The sequence below is a fragment of the Stigmatopora nigra genome, chromosome 13, assembly GCF_051989575.1.
Source record: "Stigmatopora nigra isolate UIUO_SnigA chromosome 13, RoL_Snig_1.1, whole genome shotgun sequence".
NCBI lineage: Eukaryota > Metazoa > Chordata > Actinopteri > Syngnathiformes > Syngnathidae > Stigmatopora > Stigmatopora nigra.
In genome coordinates, this window is record NC_135520.1 from 10,841,946 (window position 1) to 10,865,365 (window position 23,420).

At 35.9% G+C, this 23,420-nt stretch overlaps 1 protein-coding gene across 1 annotated transcript; it reads right to left on the minus strand.

The window, feature by feature from the left end:
- Window positions 1–20,115: 20,115 nt before the first annotated feature.
- foxg1a (forkhead box G1a) lies at window positions 20,116–22,471 on the minus strand. Its single transcript, XM_077731910.1, has 2 exons — window positions 20,708–22,471; window positions 20,116–20,326 (listed from the first exon to the last, which is right to left on the minus strand). Exon 1 carries the CDS (start codon window positions 22,190–22,192, stop codon window positions 20,738–20,740), a length of 1,455 nt encoding a protein of 484 aa, XP_077588036.1. The 5' UTR covers window positions 22,193–22,471; the 3' UTR covers window positions 20,116–20,326; window positions 20,708–20,737.
- Between the last annotated feature and the right edge of the window lie 949 nt (window positions 22,472–23,420).

Consider the following 23,420-nt stretch of genomic DNA (forward strand, 5'->3'; position numbering starts at 1 on the left):
CAAGCTGGGGGACACCCTGAATTGGTGGCCAGCCAATTGCAGGGCAGGAGGAGACGGACAATCATTCATGATCACACTCATAGCTAGGTGCAATGTAGAGCCTACCAATCATGTTTTTAGAATGTGGGAGGAAACTGGAGTACCTAGTGAAAACCCACATAAACCAAGGAAGAAGAAGCAAACACAGTAAGACTGACCTGGGTTCAAACATAGGACCCCAGAACTCCGAAGCCGACGCACTAACTACTCAGTCGGCAGGCCGTTTTGAAATTAGTAAGGATTATATATTATGTTTCAATCAATCTACTCATGATCAGCTTTTCAGAACCATTGGGCATTCAGATTTTTGTTTAAAAAAAGACTTTGCATGCCTAACAGTTTGAAATGGGGTTGAAATGGGTCTACCCGGAAGGCAAAATAGAGAACATAAAGCCTCTTTGACCGCTAACCTTCTAAATCCTTTATTTTGCTGTTTCAAAGGAAAAGAAAATCCAACTTGAGCTCTCCAACACAACACACACAAAACCTCACAACATCACAAACACTTTGTGTCACATACAAACTTTTTCAATCTCCTCATTCAACACACACACACAGACTGAAGATGATGACAATAAAGGTCAGTGTTAATCTGTTGTTTTTCTTCTTTTCTTCTGTGTTTTGACTGCACTAATCCCCAACACCTGCACCGCTGCAACGACACGTTGACGTCATTCGTTAAACCACCGCGACACCCGACACATTCGACACATTACACTAGCCGAGGCCGCACCCACGGCACACCACCGAGCAACATGAGGCCACTTCATTCTTTTCATGGGCTCTGCACAACTCTGCGTAGATTCACCCCTAAACATTTTTGTGTATGTACAAATTTTAAATGCATGGGGGGTGTGGGGGTGTACATCAATTACCGTATTTTCACGACTATAAGGCGCACCGTATTATAAGGCACACCCTCAATGAATTAAATTTTTTCCATATATAAGGCGCACTGTATTATAAGGCGCACTGTATTATAAGGCACACTGTATTATAAGGCGCACTGTATTATGAGGCGCACTGTCTATTTTGGAGAAGATTTAAGACTTTTAAGTGTGCCTTATCGTCGTGAAAATGCGGTAATTGCTATTGACTTCCAGGTATGAACCACTCACTACTTTTGTATAAAATCTAGCAGTGGGGGAGGAGCTATATGATGGAAGATTTTGTAAACTATGATAGCATCTGCATATTTAACAGTATTCAGTTCAGGCATTTGTGTTTTTTTAATATCCGACAGTGGTTGGTTTTCTGTTTTTTCCATATATAAGGCGCACTAGATTATAAGGCACACTGTCTATTTTGGAGAAAATTTAAGACTTTTAAGTGCGCCTTATAGTCGTGAAAATACGGTACGTGCAATTGTGTGCAGGGGGGGGGTGTACATGCACTTATTTAGTTAAATAAATTCAAATCATCACAAAAGTATTGTATGAGATATAATTGTGTACATGTTTTACTAAAGACACTATACATGTGTATTATAGTGCTTGTATGTACATATTCACATCTACTTTTCGTGAATATATGAGTGTGAACATCAAGGTCATTATCATTCATGAAAATGAAAGAAATTAAAAATTAAAAATGCAATCTAGATTTTACAGGGGGAAATGAAACTAAGATAGGTTAATGTTGATATTAACAAATCTTTAAAATAAAGCATACAATGAAAGAAATACTTTTAAGTAATATTTTTTGTTTTATGTTGTTATGTTTTATGTTGCTATATCTAATACTAAAGCCAAATTCATCTAAAACCAATCATTTCCAGCAAAAGGACAATTAATTAATTTGAAAATCTATTTTCAAAGAAAATTAATTCATTCATTTTCTGAACCGCTTATGCTCACAAGTGTTGCAGGGGGTGCTGTAGCCTATCCTATCAAACTATGGGCACCAAGCAGGAAAACCCTGAATCTGTGGCCATCCAATCGCAGGACACAATGAGATGGACAACCATTCACGCACACCGTCATACCTAGGAGCAATTTAGAGTGTTCAACCAGCCTTCGCTGCATGTTTTTGGGGATGCGGGAGGAAACAGGAGTACCCCGACAGAACGTGCAACCTCTACACAGTCCAGACGGACCTGGAATCGAACCCTCGACCCTAGAACTGAGACGCCGAAGCGCGAATCACAACTGAATAATATTTTTTTAAAACAATTATATTATTACTATAGCAACCTTAGTGTAGGTGTTAGTGTTCCTGTAAATGAATATATGTATTCGCATAGATAAATGTATGGGGGGTGCCGATGGTGTGTGCATGAGGGAGGGGGGAGTGAATGTGTTAATGTATTCTATGACTATTGCTTTCAAATTTTCGCCCACTTTTGTCGCCAGGTGAAATTCCAGGACAAAAAAGCTACATATTTAACAGGTTCCCTGCTTCCTGTCTGTGTACACTTTGACACGCTGCCGCGAAATGCTAAATTGTAACGATAAGCGTGATGAGAGCTAATCATGTGACAGCACGCATTGCTAATTGTAAGGAGCAGGAGGTGGTTACTGCCACACTTCCTCCTTTGGTTTATTCCATACATGTGCAAATGTAAGAAGTCCTTAAAAGGAATGTCTTAACTAAATGGATGCCATTGACATTTATTGGTGTTCAAACCATTTCAACAGTAACCTGGGTTTTGGAACCCTAAAAGATGTTTTAAACCCTAAATTGGGTATTCAAACTTCAACATAATTTTGGAAACAAAACATTAAAACCCTCATTTAAGGTTTCTCTCAAGTTAAGTCTACCCAATGACAGCATCCAATCTCGTCCCTTTTCAACCATTTGTGACAATTTGAGTCAATGAAAATGAACGAAATGATGAAAACTAAACTTAAAAAATATTTTGTGTATGTATATATATATATATATATATATATATATATATATATATATATATATATATATATATATATATATATATATATATATATATATATATATATATATATATATATATATATATATATATATATATATATATATATATATATATATATATATATATATATATATATATATATATATATATATATATATATATATATATATATATATATATATATATATATATATATATATATATATATATATATATATATATATATATATATATATATATATATATATATATATATATATATATATATATATATATATATATATATATATATATATATATATATATATATATATATATATATATATATATATATATATATATATATATATATATATATATATATATATATATATATATATATATATATATATATATATATATATATATATATATATATATATATATATATATATATATATATATATATATATATATATATATATATATATATATATATATATATATATATATATATATATATATATATATATATATATATATATATATATATATATATATATATATATATATATATATATATATATATATATATATATATATATATATATATATATATATATATATATATATATATATATATATATATATTTCAGCAACTCACTTATTTATTTATATAATTATTCATGTATTTATTTATTAACTTACTTATTAACTATCTATTCATGTCTAAAATGCCTATTTCTGAATCCTCACCCTACTGTGACAACAATTTCCCAAATACGGGATGAATAACGTTATCCAATCCAATGTGAATGACGGTCGCTTTCTGGAGATTTCTTGAACTTTGCTTTGCTTGAAAAGTGGTTGGTTTTCACACAGAAGACATTTTCACCAAAATTAGTACAGCTGTTTAAATTTCACCTACGTACTTTAAATGAGAAAAAGTCGCATTATTGTTGTCCAAGAATGAAAAATAAATGCAATGTGGTTTTCATCTGACAAATACATTCTTCTACTTCAAAATTAGTCTTCTATAAGTATGAATAAATTATTTAAATAATTTTCAATATGCACAAGTTAAAAGGACAAAGGCCCAATGTGTAAATGGGACAATTTTAAAATAAACTGTTTATGGTGATTTCAGACTATGGATCATCTTTTCGTGAATTTAAATGGTAAATTGCATTTCAAAATGTTTCTTAACTTGAACACTTTCTATTTAGAGGAATTCATAAATTGAGGTACCACTGTATATGCATTCATTCATTTTCTAAACCGTTTATCCTCACAAGGTTCACGGGGGTGCTGGAGTCTATCCCAGCACCCTACGTGCACAAAGCGGGGACACCCTTAATCAATGGCCAGCCAATCGCAGGGTACAAGGAGATACAGAACCATTTACGCTTCCACTCATTCCTAGGGGCAATTTAGAGTGTTCATGTTAGATAATATCAATAAGGTAATAGTAGGGAGGAGAAGGAGGGAAAAACTGTACAAAAGACTAGAGAGCAGCATGGAAGTGATAAGACAAATAGCACAAGTCAAGGCAGTATAGTGGTCACAATGTTTTTCATCCAGCAGCCAGGCTTTAAGATGATTAGCAAAGAGGTTCAGAGGCGGGAGTTCACATAAAGTATTTGGTATTGAGTTCCAGGTACGTATGTGAGGCACAAAGAGAGAAGGCGGTTTGGCTTGGCTAAATTTACTCTTTCTGAGGGGAACTGCATAGTCACCTCTAGAACCAGCTCTTGTTGATTTGTTGAATTTATATTTATTTTTTTACAATTTCTTGCAGTAGAGGAGCTTTGTGATGGAAGCCAAGATGGGATCAGCATATTTAACAGCATTGTTGTAGTGTTTATGTTGTTTTACATCTGGCACTGATTGTATGTTTTTGGCTTTCTGTCCAATACTTTCTGAACCCGCTTATAAACCAGACATGGGCAAATTATGGCCCGTTAGGGTCTTTAATCCGGCCCACCGACGTTGTCCAAATATATATATATTTTTTTCATTTTATTATTTTTTCCCCAAGATGTCGCCCTCACACGGGAGCCAGTGGCAGTAGCTCTGTCCTCTCTTCTTTGTTTTTTTGTGTTTTACAGTCCCTCTATCTTTTTTTAAATTACATTTAATATTTCTCAATACATTCCTTTTTACTTAACTTTGTACTTTATACTTTTTACTGTAATGATGAGTGATGAGTATGTTAATACTTAAGTCCTTTTTTTCTGTTTATGTTTCATATGTACTGTTAACGGATGCAGTTTTTTATATGTATCGTATCTTGTGCTGACCCGGCCCGTGTGTCAAGACCCGCGCAAGCCCGCAAAGTCCAAACAGTGAGGACCAACCTGGGATCGAACTCTCCACCTCAGAACTGTGAGGTCAACACGCTAAATACTCCTCCGCCGGGCCTAAACCACTGTGGATATATATTTTTTTGCATTGAAATAAGACCTAGTCTGAAAAGCAGGGTGTAGACATTGCACCCATTCACAACAGTGAGAAGTTCAGAGCACTCCTTCTTTTTGGAGTCCTTGATGGTGCATTGGCACCAGATCGCTTAAGGCCCAAATTAATAATAAAGGTAACATAGCAAGCATAATCGACCAGAGGCGGTCGATTAGGTTTTTTATTATCTATTACAGCTGTGGTTGCGGACAATATTGCGACATTAGTCATCTAGTGACGTCACCTAGTGATGTCAACCAGCCAAGCATGAATTTTGCGACACAGACGGGGCGCAGACACTTACAGAATCCTCCCTATCAACGACCTCCGGTCGAATAATAATTGATTCTGTAGGTGTGTCATCGGACTTGCAACCAAGTTTTGAACACTCAGGTGAAGAGAGGGGAAGAGCTGTCAACTGATCACCAGTAGTGAGTTGGCTCCGATGGTAGGGAAGGTCAGCTGGGACCACGTGGCGGTCCCCTATAAGATGGAGTTTCTTTTCCCATGTTTTTGACAGGCCTTCACCCATATGCATCGCTGCTGTAATACGTATAGTGAAGAATTGTCTATGATCATTGTGATGATGATGAAAATGTATTAATTCATTTTCTAAACCTTTTATCCTTACAAGGGTTCACAGGTTGTGCTGCGGCCAATCCCAGCTAAATACGGGCACCGGGGGGACACCCTCAATCGTTGGCTAGCCAGTCGCAACAGGGCACAAGGACATAAACAACCTCATACACATACCTATGATCAATTTAGAGTGTTCAACCAGCCAACCCTGATGTTTTTGGAATGTGGGAGAAAACTGGAGTACCTGGAGAATACCCATGCAAGCCCAGGGAGAACATGACTGAAGGTGATGAAGAAGAAAATTGTAATGCTTAAGATGATGACAACAAAGTTGACATAATGAAAATCATGACGACGATGAAAATAATGCAAATCATGTCAATGATGATGACGACAACGATGATGATAATGCAAATCATGACACTGATGATTACAGAAAAAATGATGTAGACAACGATGATGCCAATGCCGAAGACAACAAAGAAAACTAGGAAGACGCCAGTGCGAATACAAAGACTATTCTGATCCATGGGCGCACGAGCTCACGCGTCCACAGCATTCTGATTGACTGCCGCATGACAAAAGGCAACCAAGCGCCCCCCCCCTATCCCCCACTCGCCGCCGTTTACGTGCTGTCAGCAGCTCGCATCCTGAGCATGTAAAGCATCTAAAGCGTCGCTAATGCATCAGCCCTCTGCCCCCGTATGCCATCGGCAACCACCCCCCTCAGTGAGAGCGATCTGAATAGTTGCCGCATTGTGATGCAGCGGCGGCGAGATCAGGAAGAAAAGGGTAAGAAATTTACTGGATAATGGCAGCGGGAAATAGCGAAACATGTTTAGCGGGACAAAAGGGATGCCGCCTGTCAGACGACTCACAGATACCTCAATCTTCCAGGTGACGCTGGATGGCGGCTATGGTGCCAGACTGACATCGCCATCATCATCATCGTCATCATCATCATTATTATGATGCTTTAACGAGCCACAGTTTGAGGATGGCACTATGACCAACATCACCATTTTTCATAATCATGATGATGGTGGCAGTGATCATGTTCTCCATTGGTGCCGCTTGCCAAACACTCAACATTAGCCGGCTTTTGACCCCATTAACTCATTTTGACAGTGACAGAGGGGAACCATCTCATCTCATTTTCTGAACCGCTTTATCCTCATTAGGGTTGCGCGGGGTGCTGGAGCATACCCCAGCTGTTTACAGGCCAGAGGCAGGGTGCACCACGAATCAGATCCAATAGCAGGGCAGATGAACAATCATGCACACTCACACCCATACCTAGGGGCAATTTAGAGTGTCCAATTAACCTACCATGCATGTTTTTGGAATGTGGGAGGACACCCACGCAGGCCCGGGGAGAACATGCAAACTCCACACAGATGGACATGACCTGGATTCGAACCCAGGTCTCCAGAGCTGTGAGGCTGACGCGCTTACCACCCACCCCCCTGGGCCATCAGAGGAACCAGACTTTATAAAATTTCCCAAGAAACACATTGAAACGTATTACAGTAGCACCTTGGGATACGAGATTAATGCAGTTCCGGACTGAGCTCTTGTGTCAATTTACTCATATCTCAAATCAATTTTTCCTATAGAAAATAACTAAATACAAATTAATCCTTTCACACCCTCTGAAAAAAAAACAGCAAAACAGGATTCTACAATGGAAAAACACCTTTTTATTTGTTCTAATTCACCACCTACTCACAAAGAAACAAACCTATCTAATGGTTATGATATTCAATGCTAAAATGTTACTCAGTACAAACAGACGGTAACGAAATGTGTGGGCAAGAGAGAGAGGAGAGACACTTGACAAAACATATAGTTTTTTGTCAAAATTAATTAAATCAAATTACTATACACACACTTGTAAAATACATTTTATTCTTACGTTACACTAAATTTAAACCTTGTGCGATATCCGAGGCATAGATGTTAATCTATTCCTCCGTGGCTCTCCAGTCGGAACTTGCTGCTTCTCCATACCTCAGAACCGAATGTATGCGAGTATATTGGCTTTAGGTCTGAATACTGGCCAGAACTTTAACATGCTTCTTACAGAGCCACTCCTAGGCTTTTCTGGCTGTGATTGTCATCTTGGAAGACCCAACCACGCCCCATCTTCAGTTCTCAAATCTCAGAATACATGACCCCAGTCATTCTCTTCTTAATACGGTGCAGTCACCATGTCCCATGTGCACACACCCCCATGCTTCACAGTAGGGATGCTGTTCTTGGGGTGGTACTTATCATTCTTTTTCCTCCAAACACAGTTAGTGGAATTATGACGAGAAAGTTCTATTTTGGTGTCATCTGAGCACAAAATCTTCTCCCATGACTCCTCTGTTTATCATCCAAATAATCATTAAGAAACTAAAAACGGACCTTGAAATGTATTAACCGCAGGCACCTTGGAAAAAGGGGGTCAATGCTCTTTTGGGGTTATTGACCAAGTCCTCTTGTTTAGTTCTGGACTGATTCCTCATTTTTCTTAGGATCACTGAAACCTCACGATAGAGTTCCATTCCGATTGAGTTTATGTTATTCTGTTCGCCTTCTTCCATTTTCTAATCATTGCTCTGACTGTTGACCTTTTTTCACCGAGCTGCTTGGCAATTTGTATTTTTCAACTTTGCTAGCTTGTAGAGCTATACAATTCTGTCTCTGGTGTTATTGGATAGCTCTTGGCCATGTTACAAGTTTGAGTTTTAGTGATTGTATGGTGTGGACGGGTGTCTTTTTGCAGCTAATGACCTCAAACAAGAGCATCTGAAGCAAAATCAGACTTTTAATGGCAGACTAACACATCTTTGAGGGTTATAAAACTAACTGATTGGCAGGCGTTCAAAGACCTCTTTGAAGCTGTATAACACAAATAAATTGTTTAAAAACATACATTGTAATTTTGGGATTTTTTTTTTCAGAATATCCCTTTCACAGTGGACAAGCACCTGCAATGAAAATTTCAACGCCCTCCATGATTTCTAAGTGGGAGAACTTGCAATATAGCAGGGTGTTCAAATATTTATTGAACTGAATATTCGGTAACTAAAATTACAATGGAGGAATGAAATTGTCTTTGTGGGTGCTGTCAATGCACTACCAGATGAACCATATTTTAACTAGCGTGCTTATAGGTAGTGTGCCAGCAGGCGCCGCGACTCTTGTGAGGATAAGCGGTACAGAAAATGAATGAATGAATATTCAATTTTACAACAATTTTACCGTTCTTTCTTTCAGTCATAAATGAAATTAGACATGAATGTTCTCATTCCTTAAATTGTTGACATATTCCCTCATTCATTCATCCATTCACCCATTCATTCATATATAATCATTCACCGCCTTCCCTCCAATTGATGATCCATTCATTCATCATTTATTGATCCCCTTCTACCTGTTTATTCATCAATTTGTTCATTCACTTTTGTTAGTGTGTTTGTGTACCTTCATCCTAACAAGGTAGCATTCACACTTGCACTTTTGGCTGCCAGAGGCCTCCATCCCTTCATCCTGGTTGCCGTGGTAACCATGGCTGAGGCTGCGCGTCATCCGTTGATTGACAGGCACGCTCTCCCGCTGTTTAATGGCTCCCAATTGAGAAAAATGTAGCAGCGTCGTCTTCATCATCGTTTCTTCATCCATGACAGATTTGTGACTCCGTGAATGTTTGATTTCATAACGAGAATCACTCAAACGGTTGATCGTTCACAGGAACATTTAACACATTGATGTTCTATATTAGAAGCCATTTTCTCAGTCGGATTGTTCCAAATGGTATATTCCAGGGTTGTCAAATCAGTTCTCAAAGGGCCGCAGTGGGTGCAAGTTTTCATTCCAACTAAACAAGAGGATACCTTTTGCCAGTGTTATCGGTTGATTAAAGTCAAGTGTTTCTTATTTTGGAAGACACCTCATTGGTTTAACTGTCGGCACTGGATTGGTTGGAACAAAGACCAGGACCTATTGTGGCCCTCTGGGAAATGGTATGATTGTGAATGCGAATGGTTGTCGGTACCCCCGTGTGCCCTAAATGTATCAATAGACCCTGCAATACTTTGTCAGACAGCCCCATATTTTTGATTGAATTTATACTTAATGTATTATATGATGCCGGACGGGTTCAAAAGTTGTTTTTTTTTTTTAAATGCAAACTGTGAAGGATAGTAGCAATCGAACAATCACTGTCAGCCCACCCAGTCAGAATTGAATGGACGTCTATCACTGTCCAGATAATGTTACAATCGTTGTGTATGGAGACAATATGAGGCAAAAAATTCAATCACTACATACATAATTGGAATTATCATAAAATTTAAGGTTAAGCAGTATGGAAAGGAATGATTAAATATGGTATTTCAGTATTCATTTCAAGATTATTGTCAATACTATTCATTTTCTGAACTGCTTTATCCTCAGTAGGGTCATGGGGCGGGGGGTCCTGGAGCCTAATCTGGCTGTGAGGCCGACGTGCTAACCACTCAAGCCGCAGGGCCTCCGTATTGTCAATATGTATTTAAATAATTCATTCTAAATTTTTTGCATCTTTTCTCATTTTGTTCTACATTTATGAAATTCAATTTTCGTTCCTGTATTTATTTATTATTCATTTGTATTAATTTAAATGTGCTTCTATTTATATATATATATATATATATATATATATATATATATATATATATATATATATATATATATATATATATATATATATATATATATATATATATATATATATATATATATATATATATATATATATATATATATATATATATATATATATATATATATATATATATATATATATATATTTCAGATTTTATGTATTAATTTTTATGTAATTATATTAAATATTTTAATTTATTATTTTGTTTATATTTTTCCATTTTATTATTTTTCTCTATTTCTTTTTTATTCATCTAAAAAAACTAAATTAGTATTTTATTAGTTACTCATTTCAACACAATTTCACTTGTTACCTATATCTCTTCAATTGTTACCACATTGGGTTGGTCTTTAGGTTTATGTATTTTTTATGTATCATTTCATATTGCTCTCTATTAATTGTTTTAGTGTCATTGAGAATGATAGACGTCCAATCACGTGGCTGTTTTCGTTCATCTGGTGTTTAAATTATTTTCTCAGTATTGTCGACGTCCAATCCATTTCAAATGGGAGGCTGGAACAAACAAACAAATCACCATCAAATGCAAACAATGAGTTTAAAGTGGGTTATTGTTTTCTATCACACTTAACAAAATGAAATCGTCATATTGTTGTTTTCAGTGTGTTTTTGTTGTTGTTTGTTTTGATGTGGACGGACGATCAACAATACACAACAAGAAAAGGCCTGCTGCGTGTGTGTTGTTGTTGTTGTGCGCGTGTGAGTGTGCGGCGGCGTGTGAAATTTCACAGTCGCACAAACAACAGTGGCAAGATATAATATGGCGTTGAGGGTATTCAGGGTGTGGATGTGTGATTTTGGAGGGGGGTGAGAAAGCGCACCGCCGCCGCCGCCGCCTCTGGTGGTGGTGGAGATCATCAGGCACATCCCGAGACGCTCGCGCGCCATCATTAACAGGAGCAGGTACAGCTGGGACTAAAAAGCCCACGCCACCTGTCCTCGTGCTTGTCTCACACTGATCAACGCACAAACACGTACACGATCAGCGATGAACTCGCTGGCTGCCATTGGCGGCCAAAGACGTCTGGTCATTTGAATAACAATGCGAATCTTCGCAGGCAGCCATCCCTGCCAAATAGGTTGGACGACTACTATTGATGGTGGAAGCCAATGTTAATGGCCTATAGAAAATCTCTTTTTATTGTCCTCTGTACTAGACTGTCCTTGATGGAAGGCCATACATCCATTCGATTTTGATTTCTTGATTTATTGTTTGTTTCTGTGTTTTTCACGCCAACATGTATTTATTACGATTGAGTTTAGTTTGGTTTTACGTATTCATTTATTATAAATATCATACATCTTTAATTCATTTTTTATTGATTTACATTTGTATGGCAACTAATTTATTTATCGTGTTCCCTTCGGACGAACGGACGGACGAAAGAACGACAGAACGAAAGAACGAAAAAGAACGAAAATGAACGAAAGAAGGAAAGGACGAAACAACAAAAGAACGAAAGAAGGAAGGAATGAAAGAACGAAAGAACGAAAAAACGAAAGAACGAAGGAACAAAAGAACGAAGAAACGAAAGAACAAAGGAACGAAGGAACGAAACAACAAAAGAACAAAAGACGAAAGAACGAAAGAAAGAACGAAAGAAAGAACGAAAGAAAGAACGAAAGAAAGAACGAAAGAATGAACAAAAGAACGAAAAACTAAAGAACAGAAGAACGGACGAACGGACAGGCGGATGAACGAAGGAATGAATGAACGAGTACGCTTGTTACAAGAGGTGGAACAACCAGGCACCATCTTAAACACTATATTACAGCTTAACGGCTGATACACGATTTTCTGTCACTCCACTTGCTTCGTGGGGCCCCTTCAGCCCCCTTATAGGCCGCACTCCGAGCCTTAGCTCTTCCCCGTGCTTATTCTTGTGCACACATTAGTTAGATCTATCATTTGTCATTGCAACCATTTAACCATGCACTTCCTTCCTATCTCAAACAAATTGGACATATGTAGCTGTCAATGGCAATGCTCATAAACATTCACTGCCATCTGTCCCATTTCCAGTGGGTTAGGTGTCTGTTACCATTTCATCAACGGACAGATAGTCACTATTCATTCATTCATTCATTCATTTATCATCAATACCAGGCATCCTCGTAAGAGTTGCAGGGGTTGCTGGAGTCTATCCCAGCTGACTTTGGGTGAAAGGCAGACTACACCTGAGACTGGTAGCAAGTCTGCCGAGGTTAGTGAATCACTACACCATCAGGTGGCTCGGGATAATATAAACGCTTAGTTTTTCCAGGAAAAAATTGACTTCACATTTTCTCCACTAGGTGCACAATTTGCTTCTTTTCAGTGGAATCTTCTACTAAGGTTGACGACCGCTAACATTAGCTTTGCTAGCTATGAGTGACAGGACACACAGAGTACTAAATAATTAATGGTGTGAGAGTGGTCGCCATTGCTAATGGGATAATTAGTCGTAGCTCGCATTAGTTGATATTGGATCTGGGCTCATCAATGCTAACGTCTAGGGCCCGCGTTGGGGGGGGGGTCAGACTGTCATTTTCTGCTCCGGTGGCACAGAGAGGGAATGGGAAAACTCAAGGCTTGGTGGTTCAATAGAGGAACAAGTGGAAGCCTTTTCAGGTATCAAAGTGTCCAAAGCAAAGCAGTAAGTGGACAAAGTGTTTTGGCGGAGAGGAGCATAGGAGGCGGGGCTACAACAGGCAAAGCTTTGTTTGGAGGCCCAGATTCTATCGGGACGGAGATCCTGTCAGGACCAGTTTTTCCTGCCGCTGGATCGCTTTACCGAAGGGAGACTTGCTGACGCCCGAGAAGATAACAGGAAACGACACACAGGAAGTGCACGTGTGTGCGCTAAGGTGGCTAAGTGGCTAACTTGAGTGTTATGTTGCTGACCTTCTAACGGTTACTGTGGATACAGCCCGCCCATGAATTTGGGGCTTTTGATTGGCTGAAAACCAGGAAGTGTATTACCATTTCACGAAATTGGTTCAAAATGTTTGTTTATACTCATTGTCTACCATTGATGGAGATGAACATCCAAACCATTTGGAAATTTTGACAACTAATTGATTATCAATTTCACCTCCAACTATCTTTATAGGCAACTAATCGTAAATATTGTCTATTTATTTTAATAAATGCAATTTAGACAGTAAATATTCATGTTTTACTGTATTAAAATGCAAAATTTAAAAAATATAGATTTTTTTTATATTAGTTTTAAAAATATTTTCTGAGTAACTCATACTAAAATGTTAGCTATTGTATTTTTAGGTTCAGTTAATATGCCAAAATGTATGCTATGTGTCACAATCTATCGCTTATGGCCCTTACAGGTCAAAATGGATTTTTGTCTACTATCATCAAAAAATGAATAAATTTACAATAGAAAAAACACACTTATCCAAAATTGTCTGATAAATAATGAAATTGATCGTGCTGACTCCTAATTGGCTCAAAAACAAGGAAGTCTGTCATGTTTTCCCACATATGTCAAGACGAGCCAAAGGTCAAAGTTGAAGGGTCACATCTCGTTAGCGCATCAAAGTGGTGGCAATGGAGCGCCTGCACTTCCTGTCCCAATGACCTCACCCAAACATGCCGAGGGTCACAGATTAAAGACGAGCAACAAGCCCCCTCGCCCCCACCCCCTTCAAAATCATTGAAACTGACCCACAAAACCACTGTCATAAAAACAAAAGTTGAATAAATATATATTTTTTAAATAAAACATTTAAAGACAACTAAAATAACCAAGGTCGGCTCCGGGACTTGAGGGGTTAGCACGTCGCCCTCACAGTGGGGGACCTGGGTTCAAATCCAGGTCGATCCACTTATGTGGAGTTTGCATGTCCTCCCCGGGCCTGCGTGGGTTTTCTCCAGTTTCCTCCCCCTTCTAAAGACATGCATGATAAGCTGATTGGACACTCTAATTGCCCATGGGTATGGGTGTGAGTGCGTATTGTCTCCCTGTCTCCTGCGATTGGCTGGCCACCAATTCAGTGTGTCCCTCTGACCCAAAGTCAGCTGGGATGGGCTCCAGCACCCCCTGCGACCCTAGTGAGGATAAGCCGGTTCAGAAAATTATTTATGTATAAATAAATATATATATATATATATATATATATATATATATATATATATATATATATATATATATATATATATATATATATATATATATATATATATATATATATATATATATATATATATATATATATATATATATATATATATATATATATATATATATATATATATATATATATATATATATATATATATATATATATATATATATATATATATATATATATATATATATATATATATATATATATATATATATATATATATATATATATATATATATATATATATATATATATATATATATATATATATATATATATATATATATATATATATATAATATATATATATATATATATATATATATATATATATATATATATATATATATATATATATATATATATATATATATATATATATATATATATATATATAATATATATATATATATATATATATATATATATATATATATATATATATATATATATATATATATATATATATATATATATATATATATATATATATATATATATATATATATATATATATATATATATATATATATATATATTATATATATATATATATATATATATATATATATATATATATATATATATATATATATATATATATATATATATATATATATATATATATATATATATATATATATATATATATATATATATATATATATATATATATATATATATATATATATATATATATATATATATATATATATATACATACACACACATACATACATACTGTATAGTATTCATGTTGAAGTGGCATGAGTAGTAGATATGTCCACTTTTCACAGCTCTGAGATCGAGGGATCAAACCTGAGTTCCAGTCCTTCTGTGAGTTGTCTTATATTCCACATACTCCCAGCGTTGTAATTTTGCAGTTGCAGGTTAAACAGCATAGAAGATATATAGATGAATTATAAAACAATTGTAATAAACTGACTCATTGGCTGCCTTTGACAGCGATAAATCCATTTGAAGTATATTTTAAATGGACGTCGACTAGTGACAAACTCATTTGAATTCACAGCAGAAACATGAAAACCTCCACATTATTGGGCGTTCTGAAAGGGATCATATAAAACCTAAGGAATGAAAATCCATGAAATGAAAAGTTAAATAAAATACTTAAATAGAAAATGAATGAAAAAGAAAACTTTTTACCTCATTGCATGGCTATAAATGTCCAAATGTGACTTTTTGCAATCCAAATAAAATGGACATCTATTGTCGTCAATGGCACTGAAATATATGCATGGGACGTAATTAAACAATATCTGAACCTGTCTGCTAATTGGAGGAAGACGAGAGAAGGCGGAGTCAAAGGAGGAAGGAGGGAATGAAAGTGAGGGCGCTACTTTGCACCCGGACAAAAGGATTACTTGAGTTTGTTTAACTCGACAGCTGCTTTTTATACTAACTCATTAAAAACATTTTTCACGAGCCGTCGACTGTTTGCACGCACACACCCACCCACACACACACACACACACACACACACACACACACAAACACACACACACTCGTCCTCCCTCTTCCAACATTCTTCGGAGCACGTGAAAATTATTCTTATAGTTAATAAAAACGCACAGATTATCACTGATGACCATTTAGTTTTACTTGTGTCTTGCTATTATCTTTTTTATTTAATACTCCTTAGTAGCATTTTCCCATTTTACAACAAAATATGGAGTTAAGTACATAAAACCTACATATTGCTCTCTGTATATTACTGATTATAACTTCAGTATCTATTTGTATTTTTTCTTTTCTGTCAAAAAAAAAAAAAAGTGAACTTGCAAGCAATAATTCATACAATCAACCCAAGATAAGTGTTTACATGCTTTCTATTCACTATAATATACATGTATAAAAATGTACATGGATGCATATATGTACATAATAGTTACTTTGTATATATATATATATATATATATATATATATATATATATATATATATATATATATATATATATATATATATATATATATATATATATATATATATATATATATATATATATATATATATATATATATATATATATATATATATATATATATATATATATATATATATATATATATATATATATATATATATATATATATATATATATATATATATATATATATATATATATATATATATATATATATATATATATATATATATATATATATATATATATATATATATATATATATATATATATATATATATATATATATATATATATATATATATATATATATATATAGTTAATTTGGGATTTAAACTTTATAATAGATAAATATATTTTGACCATGTTTTTGGGGACAATTCTGCAATTCCATACCTTGGATGATTACATGGCATAATTGCCACTTTTCTGTTTCTTTTATGTTTACATGTAATGGTCAATGGTGGCTTTCATTCAATCCCTGCAGCCGTTTTTGTTATCATTCTGCCTAGGTGATCTTCACGTTGCACTTGTAGAATTGTCATTTCTTCTTTTACGTGTAATCCCTTCAAAGATTTTTATACAATGATAACACATATTGCATCTATACATGTTATTGTTGCCACCATTTTTCCACCGTTTTCCTTCTTTTGTGACTAAGCATGGAGGTGAATTTACTTCATTTAGTATATAATTGTATTGATTCCTGATGGAAAATATATAAATAAATACATGCTTTCGTATATGCTTTCGTTACGAAATTTATATTCTATATATATATATATATATATATATATATATATATATATATATATATATATATATATATATATATATATATATATATATATATATATATATATATATATATATATATATATATATATATATATATATATATATATATATATATATATATATATATATATATATATATATATATATATATATATATATATATATATATATATATATATATATATATATATATATATATATATATATATATATATATATATATATATATATATATATATATATATATATATATATATATATATATATATATATATATATATATATATATATATATATATATATATATATATATATATATGTATATATATATATACATACATACATTTATATGGCATCAAATATCAAAATAAAACTGAATAAATAAGACCGTGATTAAAAATCACTGCTTTTGTTTGTCAGCACAACTACAAGAAGATGCATCAATAAAACGTTTTCTCGTTTAAAATCCTTAGAAATCAATTTCCTTTGTGCGAAATGAAGAAGTCATTTTAAAGTGCGATCATAACGGTTTTAATTTGTGTATTCATTGATGTATTGATTGAATGATTGGAATCCCTGCGGGTGGAGTGAACATTAGTTGTGGTTCCTAACAATCATTTTTGTTTTATTTTTTTAAGCAAAAAATAATTTAACACTATAAATTGTACATGTTTTGATTAGAGTAGGTGAAAATATTCTTGAAATTGAAAAACAGATGAAGCAAATGTGTACAATAAAACATTAACGCCAACATGTAATACAGCAATAAAATGTCTAATCATTCAGGACTGCTAAACGCACCGTTTATATGGATGGCAGTGAATTTTTTTAACTGGAAAATGAAAGATATTTGGCACATTGAAATTGTTAGCAATGAAGACCAGACATTAGTCAGTTCTTTCAAAAGGTTACAGTGGAAAATATTCATCCGTATTTATAATCAGTTTAAAAGTATAACTTTTAAAGATTAAAAATGTGCATTTATTATCATAAAAGGCCGAGGAATTTGAAGAACTTGAGTTGAAGCTAAAGAGAACCATTATTCAGAACATTTTTAACCACAAAAACGGTTCTACTTTGTTTGTTTATAGGCTTTGCCACCCTTTGATTTGAATGTGTTTTTCTCCTGTTGACCATTTTTACGTTTTATACAGACGCAGGTTTTATTTATTCATTCCCTTTGTATTTTCATTACAAATGGACATTTTTACAGATCTATCTACTTTTGGGCCCGCTGTATAGATGTGTTATTATACGGTGTCAAACAAGTAGAATGAAAAATTTCGAAAAAAAACTTGTAATAAAGATGTTTTTCTATTTAATTTATAAAAAAATATTTTTAATCGATCTCATAAAATGTGAAAAATAAACGATGTCCTGGTTGTGTCGTTTTTAATAAATCCACCTCATATCTTTCATGAGGTTTTAAAGGAGTGTGTAAACACACACACACACACACACACACACACACACACAAATGCACACACACACACACACACACACACTCGGGTACAGACTCCAGTATTGTTCCACAATAAAAGGTTTTAACCCCAATTGTTTTTTTGGTTCATCACACACGTTTAAAAACAAACACTTTATTTTGATCAATATTACACATTTTAACAAGAGTCATCTGATATTATTAATTGAAATAAAACAGGTACACATGCTTGCAGCCGGAAATGTTTTCCCGAAATGAAATCAATCGCGAGATATTTTAGGAAGGGAAATGGACTGTGGTGTTGAAACTATTTTTTACTATTATTATTTTTATCGTTGTTTCACCAGAACTGCGGCCAACGGTTTGAAAACTAATGAAAAGGTTGATATAATCTTCTAGTTCAAATTTTCAATAGAAGCCCCAAAGATCGATTCTCAGTAGATTCAAATATAATTTTGCATTATCATAACAGTTTCGAATTCAATAGAAAAAGCATACCAACGTTAATTAATTCATGACGTTTCTGCTCTAAGAGAGACTCAAATTCTATTTTATTCAATTCGTTTTCATTGGAGGAACAATTTCCTGAATATTGAATATTAATATATAATAATAGCGTTATCTGTTATGTCTTGTGGTCTACAAATCATCCATTTCCAAACAACTACAATTGATATCATTTTAATGACAGTTTTATATTTTCCTTTCCTCTTTAAAGACAAAAGAAGAATGCATTGTGAATAGAACCCCTTCAACACTTTTAAAAATGTTATTCGTTTACCCAAAATTAATTGAAGAATAATTCCAGAAGATTTGGTTTGATTTCCATGCAAACGCAAAACAAAGTTTTTCAATGAATAAAAAATTGCTAATCCTAAAGGTGAAGTACACTTTGAATTTGAACATTTCTTTTTCATTTATTTTAGTGTTTACTTCCGCTAAATGTTAAAAACAGTGACGCAGTCATTTTAGAGTTGTTGTTTAATCAAAATACTGACACATGCGCACGCAAGTTTATGTCCCAGATCTCAAAACCGGAAGCCTGTGACACACTGTAATGTGCTGCTAACCTACATACATGAACGCGCATGGTGGATGTATTTTGTGCACGTGCACGTCAGCAGCAAAAAAAATGACAAAGAATTTTAATAAGGTCAGCTAGCTTTATTTCGTAAAGATTGGAACTTTTTCTTTTTCCTTCTCGCTCTTGTTTTTTTTCTTTTGAGGTTAAAGCGACACAAGAAGAAAAAGAAAAAAGAAGACATTCAAAAGACAAGCAGCAGAACATTTTGGGGAGCCCAGAAGACGAGCAGACATGTTGTTGGTGTCTTGGCAACAACAAAAAAAGTCCAGTCTGGTCAGTAGAAAAGGGAGAAAGAAAAAAAGAGGAAACAGGAGGGTTGGTTTGCGTCAGTCGACTGCATTTTACATTTCTTCAGTCAGAAATTAACAATTGTAAAATAAAAACTTTGTCACGAATAATACTGAAACATGTTCAAGTGTAAATGTTGAGCCGAAATAGGAAAAAAAATAAAAACTAACATTCTAGTCGACATGACACCCGCACGCACTATTTATACACACGAATCCAGAACACGAAGAATAATATTAATAATAATGATAATAATAATAATAATATTACAAAATACCTGGAAACTTCCCGTTTTCTTTTTTTCTTGTTCTAAACTTTTTTTCAGTTTTGTTTTCTTTATACGGATGTAAATGTTCCACTTACAGTTGCGGAGGCTCACTTGCGCCAGTTCGGTTAGTGGATCAGCGGGTTGGGCGCAGAGGCTTGGTTCTGGTGTGTGAAATAGTCAGAGAGGCCGGCGGAGAGTCCGGACGAGAAGGCCGGTAGAGAGGCGCCCATCGGCGGCCTGAGGGAGTCACACGAGGCCGCCTGCGGGGAACCAGATGCCGGTGCACGGACAGTGGGGCCTCCTCCGCTTCCGCCTCCTCCTCCTCCACCACCACCGCCCGGCGTGCTCACTGGGACGTGCGGGAAAAAATAGCTGGTCTGTCCAGAAAGCAGGTTGACCGAGCACGGGTTAAGGGAGTACGTGGTGCCGGAGCAGGGCACCGACAGCCCGCAGGGCATCGCCGAAGCCGCCAGCGCTGCCGCGGTCAGGTGGTGCGTGGCGTAGGGCAGTTCGCCGCCAACTAGCCGCTCCATGCTTAGGCCATTTGACGGCGGGGGGAAAGGGTGCCCGGCGCCGTGAACATTCTGGCCGAGCATGGCGCCATACGACATGGGGTGCCCTGGGTAGGCCGCCGCCGCGGCCGCGGCCGCCGCAGCCGCTGCCGAAGCGCCGTTGTAGCCCACCGTGGCGCCGGCCCTCGGGTGGTGCAGCGAGAGGAAGGGAGACACGGGCCAGTAAAGCGAGCCGGCCCGCTCCATGAAAGTGAGGCCGGAGGTGAGGCGGGCACCCCGCTTGAAAGCCAGTTTGGCCCGGGAGGTGGTGGAGCGGCGGCGGAGTTTCCCGGTGGTGCCGCCGATAAAGACGTCGTCGCTGCTGGGGTCCAGCATCCAGTAGTTGCCCTTGCCAGGGTCGTCGTAATGGCGGGGCACCTTGACGAAGCACTTGTTGAGACTTAGGTTGTGGCGGATGGAGTTCTGCCAGCCCTGCTTGTTCTCTCGGTAGTACGGGAAGTTTTTCATGATGAACTCGTAGATGCCGTTGAGGGTCAGTCGTTTCTCGGGGCTCTGGCGGATGGCCATCATAATTAGCGCGTTGTACGAGAACGGAGGCTTCTCGAACTTGCCGCCCTTTTTCTCGGGTTCCTTGCCGCCGCAGGCGTCCGCCGAGGAGGCGTCTTTTCCCTCCTTCTTCTCTTCAGGCGTCTCAGCAGCAGTAGGAGCCTCGGTGGCCGTCTCGGGAGCTACCGGCACGGAGTTTTCTGACCCCGACACCGGCGGATCGCTCAAGGCTTCCGCCTTGCTGTCATGCTGGGCGGCGGCGGCGGCGGCGATGGTGGTGGTGGTGGGCCCGGCGATGGTGGTGGTGACAATTGCGGGCTTGAGTTCTGCGTCGTCCCCTCGGTTCTGGACGTGGTGATGGTGGTGGTGATGGTTGTGGTGGTGGTTGCTGTTGTTGTGGGGGTGATGGTGGTGATGGTGGCTGTGGTTGTCGCTCTGCACGGCCTCGGGCACCAAGCTGTGGATGGTGAAGGACGATTTGGGGATCATTTTCAGCTCTTTGCGTTCGCCCATGTCCAACATCACCGAACGGATTCGGAAGTGTGCCGCCGAGCAAAGCGCGCAGGACGGGAAAGGGAGAAAGGAGGCTAGGAAGGGGGGATGGATGGAGGACAAGGAAAGTGTAGCCCGACAAACTATTTCATGTTCGCTTTGGGGAGAAAAAGGGAAACACACACTCTCATACACACACACACACGCATGCAAAAACACGCACCCGCGCACGCACACACAAGGATAGGAGACAGATAGCAGCAATTAATTAGCGAGCCGCAGAGGCTCAACACATTGGTCGGCCTTCCTGCTCCTCGGCCAATCAGCGCCACGTCATCTCCGGACTGCAGCCAATAGGATTCCGCGGGGAGCTCTCGCGCACGCGCAAACTCGAAGAAGTTTCCTCCCAGCAAGGACGCGATAAGGGAAAATGTTTTCTTTCCTATCGTTTCCAGTTCACTTCACGTCCGCAAAATGTTCGCGTGTTGTTACACAAGTAAAAATACTCGCGTTAGTCAAGACCACAAATATTAATTGTATTCTTTGTCGAAAAACGAAGAACTAAAAAATAATATATTCAATTACAAAAAACTCTTGTCTGATGTACTAATTTAATCATTCATCAAGTGACTATGTAACTAAAAAAGTAACATTGGACATTATATATATATATATATATATATATATATATATATATATATATATATATATATATATATATATATATATATATATATATATATATATATATATATATATATATATATATATATATATATATATATATATATATATATATATATATATATATATATATATATATATATATATATATATATATATATATATATATATATATATATATATATATATATATATATATATATATATATATATATATATATATATATATATATATATATATATATATATATATATATATATATATATATATATATATATATATATATATATATATATATATATATATATATATATATATAATTTGGGTCGCAGGGGGTGCTGGAGCCAATCCCAGCTGTCCCCGGGCATATATATGTAGGCATAATGAGGATTAGCGGGTTGGAAAATGAATCAGTGAATGAATACACTGGTTGTGGCTTAAAACACCCTTCAAAGTTGATTTTGTAAATTAAAATTAAGTTTAGCAATGAATGAAATATTTATAGAAACGAAATTCACTTTAAAAAAGAAATATAAAGAGAAATTCCCACTGGATATAGCCCTTATAACCCTC

Coding starts and splice junctions, on each gene's coding strand:
- foxg1a (XM_077731910.1), bottom strand. CDS start 22,192: ATGTTGGACATGGGCGAACGCAAAGAGCTGAAAATGATCCCCAAATCG.